Raw genomic sequence first — 13995 nt, forward strand, 5'->3', positions numbered from 1 at the left:
CAGCTGGCTTCTACCACCTCTGGCCAATCAAGAATCACCCTGATTTCAAACCCGAAGCTCATCAAGACAAATTCACCCAGAGACCAGCTGCTCCTTTCAGGAGGGATCGGAAACAGCCCGTGACTATTTTAAAACATCCAAAGTCAGCCGGTGAGGAAACCAGCACACTTCCACCAGCTTTAACCTGGAGCAGTGACTCCTGGATTCTGGAAGTGGAAGTAGGTGGAAGATTTCCACCCTACTCCTGGAGGTCCCCACCCCATGGTGGCCTGAGAAGAGGGGTGGACAGGGCTGCACTGCTTGTCCCAAGCCCTTCCCCTCGGACAAGTCCACATGCAGAGTCACGTCTCCTTCCTCTCTTCATCCAGCTGCTCAGCTGAATTGTACGGGCACCGCATGCAGCACAGACTGGATGGCAAGGGCAAGAGGGTATTGGAACCCTGCATCATGTGGACAACAGAGGTGGGGAGGGGGAGACAGAAGGCCCCCACACCTTGTTACTGCAGTTAATTCTGACTTCTGCAAACCTGCTCCCCCCACCCCATCACCACATTCACCCCTCACTCCCTGGAGCAAGCAGACCTTGTCACACAGCAGCTGCCTCTTGGTGACTCTGGGCTTGGGAACAAGTTCCTGCCTCCTGGAGTCTTCCTTTCCCCTACAGACTCAGAGGTCAGCAAAGAAGATGGCCAGAAAGGAGCCCAGGTGAGGGAGACCAACGCCAAGGTCTCCCTGTCTTGGACATAAGTGCTCTTGAACAATGGCTAATCGTGTCTGTGCTGGGAGTGGGGTTCCAGAACTAGAGACACAATCCCCAACACCTAGACCGTAACAGAGTCCAAGGCCACTGGAATTACCCATCAGCCACTCATCAACCCAGTCCATGCCTCAGTTTCCTCACCTGTAAAATGGGGACAATAATTAATACCCCCTTGTAAGGCTGCTCTGATGAGTAACTGAGATCTTATGAGCCAAGGATCCAGCACACACTAAATACTCAACGGGATGCAGTCTCAAGTGCCTACAGTCCAGGTCAGAAGAATACAAAGACACTCTTTAGAACTTCTTGTTGTTTAGTTGCTAAGTCGTGTCTTTTTTAGGACCCCATGGACTGTAGCCTGCCAGGCTCCTCTGTCCATGGGATTTTCCAGGCAAGAATACTGGAGTGGGTTGCAATTTCCTATTCACAAAAGAGTCAGACACGACTTAGTGATAAAACAACAACAGTATTTACAGAGGACTTCTTTAATGTGTTACATTTCTTAAATGTAGACATATATTTTTAACGTACACCTGCTGCTGCTGCTAAGTCACGTCAGTCGTGTCCGACTCGTGTGACCCCATAGACGGTATCCAACAGGCTCCTCTGTCCCTGGGACACCTAAGTAATATTTAAGGAGCCAAAGCAATGATTCAATCACAGTATCATTTGTCAATGACAAAAATAAAAGCATGTTAGTGACTGGGGAAAAAAAAACAAAACACATTTGTTAAAAAGCATTATGGAACAGACGTGATGAAATTTTTTAAAAAACATTAAAATAATTATTAAAAAATCAAAAATTTTAAAAAAGGATAACATTTTAAAATGTGGTCCCTAGAGACTTCACTGGTAGTCCAGTGGTTAGGACTCCATGTTTCCACGGCATGGGGCCTGGGTTCGATCCCTAGCTGGGGAACAAAGATCCTGTATGCCACATGGCATGGCAATATATATAAAATAATAATAAAATGTGGTCCCTAGGCAGCTGGTGGAGAGAGGCAGGAACAGACTTCCTTCCCCAGCCACTTTCAGTGCAGTGCTGTGGGCCTGTATCACCTAGTCCAGAAAATACCGTGTGTGGATTATCACAAAGAGTTCCTTCTTTTCAAATGTTCTATTTCTACTGCCAAATCAACCTTCATCTCACATATCCTCAAAGAAAAGTCTTTGTTACTGGCAATATCTGTTTTGTTCTGCTTGCTGTATCTAAGTCTCCTTTACTGAACTATATTCAAAAGTGGGCTTCCTCGAAAAGCTCTCTGCAGGCCTCCTCGTGGGAGTGGACATTTAGGGCGACATCCGCGAGAGGCACTGTGACCACGCCCATACACAGCGGAAGCAGTCTACCCTTCAGCCAGCTTCAGGGACATTATCTACAGGAAGACAAACACAAGGAGGCAAAGGATATATAAGATTTGTGATTGCATTCTCTAAAATTAGAATAGAGGGTGAGAAACAAAAGAAATAGGGAAGGGAGGAAAGGGAAAAAAAACCTGAAAATGAAAGACAGTGTTACATTTGGAGCAAGAAAAAAAATGACAATGCCTCCATATTTGAAATTACATCATGATCTCACAATGAGAAACGCTCTGACACCCATTCAACAGAGTGGGACACCTCCACCTGTGCAGGCAGGAAATAGCCTCCCAGATAGACAGTACACAAAAAAGCAGTGTGTACTAAAAATTTCTGGGGAAAAAAATTAAATGGTAGTCTGCTTTCAGGAGGGGCTTCCCTGGTGGCTCAAGATGGTCAGGAGTCTGCCTGCAGTGTGGGAGACCTGGGTTCGATCCCTGGGTTGGGAAGATCCCCTGGAGGAGGAAATGGCAACCCACTCCAGTATTCTTGCCTGGAGAATCCCATGGACAGAGGAGTGCGGCAGACTACGCTCCATGGGGTCGGACGTGACCGAGCGACTTCTTTGCTTTCAAGAGTCGAAATAGGGCTTGGTGTGGAGAGGAGGCTTCTTTTTCTTTCTTTCATTCTTTCCCTTTTATATTATTTTTTGTAGCTAAAAAGTAAGTCAAAATCAAAGAGGGGAGAGCTTGTTGAGTGAAGGAGTGTGTGTTCTTCTCCTCAGCTCCCTGGGCTGGGAGGGGTGGAGGTAACTCTATTCTTCCCCAGTGCACCCCACTCAAGCCTCTCCCAGCCTGTGCTTCTCCCAATCCAATCTCTCCACTCCTTTCCTTTCGCCTCCAAACAAAGGACACCATCGTTTCCTCCTCTTCAGTCAAGATGGGATTTGTTGGCCTTTCTTTCTCAATGTGGCCCAGATGGAAGATAAGGCCAGAGGGCCCCTTGGGGGCTGGGATGGGGGTGGGGGCAGGGCAGAAACAACTGCTCTGGTCAACAGCCCCCCCATTCCCTCAAGTGACCTCCAACCTGAATTCCTCAGTCTCCCCACATGGAACTCAGAAGCTTCCACAGGAATGACAAGCACCTCGAACTGACTCTTTTATTCTAGCCAGAGTTGTAAAGGTATAACCAACATGGTTACGCACTCTGGAGCCTCCCACAAACTGAGCGGGTGACCTCAGACATGTGTGTCCTTTTCAGCTGGTTACAGCAGCTATGCTTTCTCCTTTATAGCTTCTATGTCGACTGGAGTCTTTCACACAGTAAGTAGTCACTTTTACAAACGAGGAAAATAAAATGCTTTCAGTTAAAGCCATATTTGTCTGATGAGCCTGAGACACCTGGTCACAGTAACGAACAACACCCAGACCACACCCCTGACACCTCTGCAGACGTGACTCGGCATTTCCTCTCGCCCCCAGGTGCCAGCGGTGCTCAGGGTCCCCAGGCATCGAGGGCAGAGATGGTGAGTACCAAGTCTGGCCCTTGCTGGTTGCTACATTCTACTCTAAATGACAGATCTCCCCCCACCAAAAAACCAAACCATCTCCTTCCATGGACGGCCAGCTGGTTCAACCTAAAAGATTTAAACAAAGCCAAAAGAATATTCTCTAAAAACAGACCCATGACATTTTTCATGGGCTGTGAACTGAATATACATTCCTTTCTTGAAAGCTCTCCCCCACTCTTCCCCCCTCCATCCTCTGTCTCATTTTGACCTGATGCTGGCCTCAGTGACCCTGTCAATTCCTCTCAAACAGAGCAAATCCCTCTATTCTGTGTGCAGTGAGTGCTCTTGGTTCCCCGACCGGACCCCCTTGAGTGGGCCCCCACTTGCCTGGGGCAGGACAGGCCTGTAGAGCCAGTCCCACCCAAGACCCCAGTGGGATCAGGCTAAGGCCACATCCCTGCTACACTGTCCAGCTCCCCCCTGCCTTGCAGGCTTCTCCCAAGAGCCCACTCTTCAATACATTGGTTTATAAGAATCACCATCTCAGGGACTTTTCTGGTGGTCCAGTGGCTGAGACTATGCGCTCCCAATGCTGGGAGCCCGGGTTCAATCCTTGGTCAGAGAACTAAAGATCCCCCATGCCACAACTAAGACAGGGCACAGCCAAATAACTATAAATAAAAGTAATTATTTAAAAAAAAAGAAAAAGAATCACCATCTCAGAAACTGCTTGTACGGAACCCAACCTAAAACCATCTGGATTGAAAATAGCCACTCGTTTGCCAATATATTTTCACAAGATGGTAAGAGAGCTTCTTCTTTCTATTCCAGTTTCTTTCAACCTGGAGTCAGATGTCATGTAGCTACTCCCCCCAACCCTCCACCTCACTCATACACCCCCGATCTACTCTTTCCTTGGTGAAGTCATATCCAAAAGAGAAGTCTAATCTTTTCTTTCATCTACTTGAATATTAAGGTCAGACATTTCCAGGCTCCGGTTTCCCTGGGTCTTTTCCAAGATGTTTCCTCCTCTTCTGAGTCTTTCCTTAGACGCCCTGTTCTCTCGGGGGCTGCAGAGGGAGGAGGAGATGAGGGGGAGGGGATTCACCCTGCTCTTTGGGCCCCACCCAGCTCTGTCCACCTCTCAACACTGTCCCTCCAATTCTCAAAACAAGGGTCCAGAGATCTTAGGCAAGTTTTTACATTAATCATGGACTGCCCCAACTGGACTGGGAGCAACCGTAACCTTCACTGAACTAGCTACTGTACTTGGGAAAACAGAGTCCGCATCTTTGCTTCTGGTCCAAATACAACATTTACCTGTCACTGTCCAGAGCAAAAATCCAGCATCTGTGTCTCAACCAAAGGCAAAGCCAAGTTCACAGAATTCTGGTGAGCTCTTTGGAGTTAGTGAGGTGGTTCACATGAGCTACAAGGTCAGAGGACCCCCAAGTCTTTGCTCTTTTTACCAGTTATCCCTTTGGCGTAGAGCTCAGAGCTTACAGGGCAGGCCTCTCGAGCCAGGAGGCCAGGTCTGTCCCTCCAGCTCCTGCTCAGCAGCATCACCAAAGCGGTGGCCTTTTGTTGATCTGCCAGCAGCTAATTTGTCAACAAGCCCTTGACTCCTCTCTCTGGTTCATCATTACCTGGAGGCAAGTCTCCATCAGAAAATAAATCAGAGCAGGGAGAACAGGTTCAAGACATTTCCTTAATACTTTTTGTTAACCACGATAAAGAATCTACCTGCAGTGCAGGAGATATGTGTTCGATCCCTGGGTCGGGAAGATCTGGAGGCAGAAATAGCAACCCACTCCAGTATTCTTAACTGGGAAATCCCATGGACAGAGGAGCCTGGCGGGCTACAGTCTATGGGGTCACAAAGAGTTGGACACAGCTGAGCATCAGAAGACCAGAGGTCTAGAACTGGCTCTGGGCCCCTTAAGAAGCTTAAGGAGGAGTCACTTTAAGAGTTAAAATTATGATTAAAAAAATAAAATGATTATCTATAGATTCAATGATCTAAGAACTGTCCAATAGAGACTCAAATGCAAATAACTTGGACTTTCCCAGAGGTCCTGTGGTTATGATTCTGTTCTTCCACTGCAGGGGGTGAGGGTTCAATCCCTGGTCAGGGAACTAAGATCCCACATGCTGCATGGTATGGGAAAAAAAAAAATTCAAGTCACTTTGTAGTTTTACATAGTTCACGATTTTTTTTGGTGGGAGGGCCGTACCGCCTAGCTTGCGGGATCCCAGGGATTTTCGGCCTCCTTTAGCAGTCACTAGAGGTCTATAAAAATCTTGCTCCTCTTTCAGGGCTCAACCAAGAGGACACCTCCTCCGAGAAGCCTCCCTGATGCCACTTTCTCTTCTGTCTGGCACACCCGCTGGCTTTCCTGGGGAGTCCAGGGTTTGGGTTCTTTCTCTCTATGTGGGCTGAGGTCTCTAGAAGCACAGAGGTAAGTCTTCAGGCCTCAGGAAAACTCTGCCAACTATTTCAACATTTACCACCTCTAATAGCTCATATTTATTAAATGCTTACAGAGTGCAAAACACTTTATACACCATTATTGCCCTGAAATCTCACAGCCATCACTTAGGTGATAGGTATTAAAACTCCATGCGCACTTTAGAGATGGACAAACTAAAGCAAAAAAAAAAAAAAAAAAAGTAATTTGGACAAGCCTGCACAGACAGCTAGCTCAGATCCGGATTTCTTAACCACTATGTGACTGATTCAACTTGCAAACTCTTCCCTGAGAGTGGTCAGTCCCTCATATTTCCACTAACGGAGAATTAACTCAGTCACAGATGAGGCAGCTCCATGTTTACTCCAACTGACCATACCAGCAGCCCACAATGCTCCCTGAGCCCCCTTCACTTTGTCTTAAAGGCCAGGATCCAGGATCAGGGAGTGGCCAGAGAACCCACCAGGCAAGGAGCTGCAGAAGAAATAGGCCATGCCCTCAATGACATCCTCAGAAAAAGATGCAAAGCTGAGGAACTCTCCTGGACAGCCAACGACAAATGACTGGGCAACCGGTCCCCAGTTTCTTAACCTCTTGGGGTAGTTGCCTGTTAGACCAGCTTTGTAGCCACTTGTTGGGTCCATTGATAGCTGGGGCTGCCCCATCAACCACAGAACCCCTCCAACTTTTATAGGACCATCTACCACCTACAGGACCCTTCACCCTATTTAGGACCCTCCACAATTACCCTACCACTGGCCACTTCCTAAGTATTCTTCCTGCCTCAACCCAAGGTGTCAGCCTGGCCACACAGAGGTCAAACTTTTACAGGTTCTCCCATGTTCAGGACTGAAATGAAAGTATTAAAGCCAAACCCCAGAGAGCATCCTCTACTGATTCCACTTTCATCACATTCAAAGCCAGACAACAGTCAGTGACACTGCCAGAAGCCAGGCTAACAGTGCCTCTCGGAGGTAAGGTGACAGTGACCAGAGGGGGTGCGGGGCAGGGCAGTGACTTACAGGGTCTGTCAATACTCCAGCTGGTTAGATGGGTGTGTTCACTCTGTAGAAACTCCTACATTCTCAAACTGTGCTCTCATGACATGTGTGCTTTTCTGGATGCATTGTTACTTTTAAATGAAATTTTAAATGAAAATTTCACTTTAGCAAAGTTTTTTTAAAGGAAAAAAGAAAAACCTTTTAGCATGCCAGACCACTCTTTGGGGTGAAGGACACCCTTCTGAGGCCAAGAAGGGACTCACGGCAAGTACCCTAAGAACAAAATGTGTGACGGAGTCTATAAAGGAAATCTCAATAGCAAGGGTCCAAGAAGGACCCTGTGTGGGGCTTGGGGAGCTGCGAGCCCCACTGAGAGAGAGGAGTGGACATTTTCCCACTCCCAAAATGCCGGAGGGGAAACCCTGAACCCTGAAAGGGCCTGAGGGATCAGCAGGACTATAACAAATTCTAGGGACTGTAGGGAGAGAGAGAGGGATCCGCATAAGACTGACTGGGCAGGATGGGATGAGAGGATGGAGCCCAGTGGGGAGCGTGAGGGTTCAGAGGGGCTGGAGGCAGATTTGAAGATGGGAGCCAGACGGAGAGGGGCTTTATATGGAACCCATCAAGATGCAGACTTTGAATTTCATCCTGCCCAGAGTTGGAGATTTTTTTTTTAAGCTGGGAAATGGCATCTTAGAATTCCCAAGGGATCTCTCTGGTAAAGGTGTGGTCCTCAAGAAGAAGCCTGCAGACCAGATACCTCCTACACAAAACTACGGAGGCTACCAGCAATCAGAAGTGCCGGCAGACTGGTGAGCAGGCACCCCCCCAGGGCTGTCTGTGGAAGGAGATGGTGGGGACCCAGACCCACTGCACAAGAAGGGGGAGCTGAGGAAGGCTGGAGGGGCAGGCACTTGCCTGCCTGCCAGAACTCCCACACCCTGACCCTTCCTCCCCACCCCCTCAGAAGGCTTGGAGAGCGCTAAGTCCGCTGAGTGTTTTCTTCCCTTTGTGAGCTCCCAGGAGGAACCAATGTGATGCTATTTTGAGATAGGATCACTTCCCAAGAGAGAAGCACAAAATATCTGCAGAGGGACCACAGGAACCACGTTCCAGCGTCAGCCCGGCCCGATGGCTGCACCTGACGCCCAGATGCTCCGAGTGGGCATCCCAGGGCACTTCCAACCAGTGACCTGCCTCCAACCTCATCTCACTGGGGGCGAGACCAGGCTGGGGGGTGGGGGCGGGGGTGGGTGGTCGCGGGCCCCAGGGGGGCACTGCTGCAGGTGGCCTGGCTCCAAATGGCCCTCCCTCGGCCCCCCTAACCCCCGCCCGGCGATCCTTCCAGAAACACAGCTGTGCTCAGGGCTCCCTCCTTCTTGACACATGAGCTCGCGCCGTGCCCCTCACCTGTGTGCCTGCGCCCCCTCACCTGTGTGCGTGCGCACATGCCGCTTGAGGTCGAAGGTGTCGTTGAAGCCCTTTCCACAGAAGCTGCACAGGTGCCTCTTCACCTGGCTGTGGCACTTGAGGTGCCGGTTGAGCATGCGCTGCAGACGGAAGGCCTTGCCACACAGGTCGCAGGTATGCATGGCCGCATCGCCGCAGGTGCCTGTAGTGAACTGGGGCAGAGAGGGGCGTGAGGTCCAGCGGGGAGTGCGGGGGGCTAGGGGAGGGGAGGGGTTGGCCCTGGCTCGGGCTGCCCCGCCCCCCACTAAAAATTCCCAGCAGGTGTAGGCTTTGGGCAGCGAGGTGGAACAGGGCCGCTCCCCCTATATCCATGCTCTTGATTTCCAGCGGCACCCCGCCCACAGCAAGTAGGGGTGGGACCACCAGCCTAGTGGGTTACACTCTCTGGAAGGGGGAGGATGGTGCCCTTCCTGGCCTTAGTCCTTCCTGCTTGCTAGAGCTCCAGCTGCCACCTCGGACCCTGAGGGGGAAGCCCATGCTGAAGATGGAAGGGAGAAAGAAGAGAGGAGTGTAGGTCTGATGACGTCCCGGAGCCCCCAGAGACAGCCACAGTCAATTCCTTCCTTCCGGGCCTGCGCCGAGGTTGAATCCATCAAAAGGGACTGTGTCTTCACCCCCTGGACCTGGCAGAGCCTCTGTCACTTCCAGATCTTAAGAGACCTAGCAGTGGCTTTTCCTCCCCCCTCTCAGAAACCAGGGGCCACCAAGAAGCCCGAGCACACCATGCTGTGAGGAAGCCCAAGCAGCTCGGCGGAGGAGCAGTGAGGTGCCAGGTGTGGATAAGGGGCCACTGGACCTTCCGGCCCACCCAGGACTACCACCAGCTGAGTGAACAAACTGGCCCAGAGGAGAACTGCCTAGCCCAGCTGTGCCCCAGCTCCTGACCCAGAATCATGAACAAATGACAGTTGGCTTCTGAAGGGACTTGGTCAGAATCCCACAGCTTCATTACCAGAAAAACCATAATCAAATCCCAGGTTCTGAATGGTCTGCTCCATTCTCTCAACTGCATTTGCTGCCTCAAAGGAAGAAAACAGAATCTCTAACTATGTGATGAAAAACACCAAACCTGCTATGTTCATCAAAGGTTTCCTAGATCCTTTAGAATGAAAGTGAAAGTCACTCAGTCGTGTCCGACTCTTTGTAACCCCATAGACTGGGGCCTACCAGGCTCCTCTGTCCATGGGATTTTCCAGGCAATAGTACTGGAGTGGATTGCCATTTCCTTCTCCAGGGGATCTTCCCAAGCCAGGGCTCGAACCCGGGTCTCCTGCACTGTAGACAGACACTTTACCGTCTGAGCCACCAGGGAAGTCCTTTAGAAGATGGATCCAATTGCTCTGCCAAAATTCTATTCATAAAAGAACCTAAAAAACTTGTTTCAGACAAGTGTCATTCGCAAGAAGAGTTGGTCCTTTCCTGGCTTAACACCTTCCATGTCTCAAACATCCTCCTTTCATCCACCCGAGGTACCACCTCCACCAAGCCCCAATTCACCTGTTCCCCCCCAGATAAGCTTCTCCAGGCTCTGCAGTGCCTGCCCAAACTGGTCCCAGTACCCCTAATACCAGAGCCTCTCAAACCCCCGTGTGCACATGAATCCTCTGGGGGTCTTGTTAAAATGCAACTTCTGATTCAGGAGGTCTGCTGGGGTCTGAATTTCTAGCCAGCTCCCAGGAGATGCCACCGTGCGGTCCACGGACCACACTTGAGACATGAAGGACTGGCCTTCAGATGGTTTAGCACTTTATTCCAACTCATTCCAGAGGCTTCCATCACACAGAAGCATTTCCTCAGGGTTCACCTGTTCTCCTCAACTAAATGCCTGGTGGAAGTCAGCAAGTGTTTGTGCAGGTTCCAGCCCCCATGCCCCAAGCCTAGATGGCAGCCCTGCACCGTGCAGGTCAGAAGGAGTTGCTGGGCAATGACACACAGGTGGCAGAATGTGAAGACCCCACAGCAGGGCTTTTCAATCGGCCCCCTCCAGTGGTTCATTCTCAACTGCTCCATCTTAGTCTCAGCCGACATTATGTGTGCCTAATCGCAGACAGAGCCTGTGCTCTGAGCTGGAGGGTGCCCCATCACCAGGATGGCTTGTCCCCAAGAAGCGGCTGGTCTAGGCACAGGCCACTGCCATCCAGGAAGTCCAGGGTGCAAGAGGCTGCTCGGAGGGGCACCTAACCCCAGATGAGGGTTGCGGGGGGGGGGCGGGGGGCAGCGGGGGGAGCGTCCTGGTGCAAGATAACATGCTTCTAGGGAAGTAAGTGTTTCAGCCAAAGAGGAGGAAGAAGATGGGGGAAGGGCAAAGAAGATTCAGGAGAGGGCTGGGAAACAGGAGCTGCGTGGGGTCCAGCCTGGCTAGCCTGAGCCCTGGAGAGCAGCTGATGAAGAGAGCCGAGGAAACAGAGAAGCAGAGAAGGGCAGGGCTCTACCTCAGGTCCCTGATAAACTGGACTGTCAGAGAGCAGTGGGAGGTGGGGTGCATTGGAAGATACAAGAGGACCACGGGGCTTGAGTCTAAAGACCTTCCTGCCTCATACCCCACCTCTGCCCTGTGTCCGCTGAAGTGGTGGGATGTGACAGAGCCTGGGGGCGACTCCGCTGTGCCCAAGGCTCTCCGGTCACCAGGACAGGTCGTGGTCTCCTCCTTGTCCACAGTGCCCAAGTCCCCATTCTGGTCACTGCCTCCATTGAAGGAATGTGAAAAAGACTAAATATAGCCCAAATCTTGGCAAAGGGTACTTGGAGCTTCTCAAAGCCAAGTCTACACAGGAAGGTCATTTGAGAGGTCACACAGCTAATAAAATAGAACACAGGCAAATGACCCTGGTCATTCTGATTAGAAACACGAAGAAAGGGAGAGCTGTCTTCTGAAAGCCCTGCATCAACGTGCCTGGGGAACGTGCCGACCACAGTTCCAACCTGGATTCTTATTTACTTTAATCCTCTCAATAAATTCCTATTTTTAAAATGCTCTGCATGCAACATCAGTTCAGTTCAGTTGCTCAGTCGTGTCCGACTCTTTGCGACCCCACGAATTGCAGCACGCCAGGCCTCCCTGTCCATCACCAACTCCCGGAGTTCACCCAGACTCACTTCCATCGAGTCAGTGATGCCATCCAGCCATCTCATCCTCTGTTGTCCCCTTCTCCTCCTGCCCCCAATCCCTCCCAGTATCAGAGTCTTTTCCAATGAGTCAACTCTTCGCATGAGGTGGCCAAAGTACTAGAGTTTCAGCTTTAGCATCACTCCTTCCAAAGAAATCCCAGGGCTGGTCTCCTTCACAATGGACTGGTTGGATCTCCTCGTAGTCCAAGGGACTCTCAAGAGTCTTCTCCAACACCACAGTTCAAAAGCATCAATCCTTCGGCGCTCAGCCTTCTTCACAGTCCAACTCTCACATCCATACATGACCACAGGAAAAACCATAGCCTTGACTAGACGAATCTTTGTGGCAAAGTAATGTCTTTGCTTTTCAATATGCTATCTAGGTTGGTCAAAACTTTCCTTCCAAAGAGTAAGTGTCTTTTAATTTCATGGCTGCAATCACCATCTGCAGTGATTTTGGAGCCCCCAAAAAATAAAGTCTGACACTGTTTCCACTGTTTCTCCATCTATTTCCCATGAAGTGATGGGACCGGATGCCATGATCTTCGTTTTCTGAATGTTGAGCTTTAAGCCAACTTTTCCACTCTCCTCTTTCACTTTAATCAAGAGGCTTTTGAGTTCCTCTTCACTTTCTGCCATAAGGGTGGTGTCATCTGCATATCTGAGGTTATTGATATTTCTCCCGGCAATCTTGATTCCAGCTTGTGCTTCTTCCAGCCCAGCATTTCTCATGATGTACTCTGCATAGAAGTTAAATAAGCAGGATGACAATATACAGCCTTGACATACTCCTTTTCCTATTTGGAACCAGTCTGTTGTTCCATGTCCAGTTCTAACTGTTCCTGACCTGCATACAAATTTCTCAAGAGGCAGATCAGGTGGTCTGGTATTCCCATCTCTTTCAGAATTGTCCACAGTTTATTGTGATCCACACAGTCAAAGGCTTTGGCATAGTCAAGAAAGAAGAAATAGATGTTTTTCTGGAACTCTCTTGCTTTTTCCATGATCCAGAGGATGTTGGCAATTTGATCTCTGGTTCCTCTGCCTTTTCTAAAACCAGCTTGAACATCAGGAAGTTCATGGTTCACGTATTGCTGAAGCCTGGCTTGGAGAATTTTGAGCATTACTTTACTAGCGTGGGAGATGAGTGCAATTGTGCGGTAGTTTGAGCATTCTTTGGCATTACCTTTCTTTGGGATTGGAATGAAAACTGACCTTTTCCAGTCCTGTGGCCACTGCTGAGTTTTCCAAATTGCTGGCATATTGAGTGCAGCACTTTCACAACATCATCTTTCAGTATTTGAAATAGCTCCACTGGAATTCCATCACCTCCTAGTGATGCTTTCTAAGGCCCACTTGACTTCACATTCCAGGATGTCTGGCTCTAGGTCAGTGATCACATCATTGTGATTATCTGGGTCGTGAAGATCTTTTTTGTACAGTTCTTCTGTGTATTCTTGCCATCTCTTCTTAATATCTTCTGCTTCTGTTAGGTCCATACCATTTCTGTCCTTTATCGAGCCCATCTTTGCATGAAATGTTCCCTTGGTATCTCTAATTTTCTTGAAGAGATCTCTAGTCTTTCCCATTCTGTTGTTTTCCTCTATTTCTTTGCATTGATCGCTGAGGAAGGCTTTTTTATCTCTTCTTGCTATTCTTTGGAACTCTGCATTCAGATGTTTATATCTTTCCTTTTCTTCTTTGCTTTTCGCGTCTCTTCTTTTCACAGCTATAGATACCTCCTATGACTGTTCAGTGTGGAAATCTCATATCAGTGGCACTTTTTGGTTTGAAAAGAAGAAAATGCTGAGGGCAGAGGGGAGGGGGTCAGTAACCACTGAAGGTGGTGCAGAGCCAGCGGGGCATCTGACTGAGCAAGATATAGACAGCTTTCTAACCTTGGGGAGCAAAGAGGAGTGAGGGGATTGCTGAGGGAGGGCACCCCATTCTCAGGAAGCTTCCCTCTGGTCTTCCCAGAGCAAAAGGAAAAGTTCCCCCATGACCCTCAGCGAAGGCAGGGTTCCCATTTGTCCATGTTTATGCGCATCCCCATTTCACAATATGGAAAACGGAGTCACCGCTAAATGCTTATCCAGAGAATCCCCAGAAAGGACCACCTGCTGCCTGTAAATCTGTCCTGAGCAGTCCAGCCCCAGACACTGATGAATTGTATCTAGAGCCTCTGAAGACAGTCTCTCTTTGAAAGATGAAGGCTTAATTAAAAGGCAAAAGATCATGGCTGATAAAGCCAGCTTCTGCCAAACTAGTTCACTTGTCAGAAAGAAAGCCTAGGACTTTCCAGTGGTTAAGTGAACTGACTTTCCAGACGGTCCAGTGGTTAAGACTCCGAAGTCCAATGCAGGGGGTGAGCATTCA

General features: G+C 49.5%; 1 protein-coding gene across 6 annotated transcripts in view; it reads right to left on the reverse strand.

The window, feature by feature from the left end:
- The window catches only part of OVOL2 (ovo like zinc finger 2), a 28599-nt gene that overhangs the window by 5176 nt on the left and 9428 nt on the right, over positions 1-13995 (reverse strand). For 3 of the 6 annotated variants that reach the window (XM_055544063.1, XM_055544062.1, XM_055544064.1), the window contains one exon: positions 8474-8663. In XM_055544063.1, the coding sequence (XP_055400038.1) occupies positions 8474-8663 (190 nt within the window). The remainder of the gene's footprint in view (positions 1-8473; positions 8664-13995) is intronic. The other 3 variants (XM_055544061.1, XM_055544066.1, XM_055544065.1) reach the window with 1 other exon arrangement.

This window comes from Bubalus kerabau, chromosome 13 (genome assembly GCF_029407905.1).
Source record: "Bubalus kerabau isolate K-KA32 ecotype Philippines breed swamp buffalo chromosome 13, PCC_UOA_SB_1v2, whole genome shotgun sequence".
In the NCBI taxonomy this organism is placed as follows: domain Eukaryota; kingdom Metazoa; phylum Chordata; class Mammalia; order Artiodactyla; family Bovidae; genus Bubalus; species Bubalus kerabau.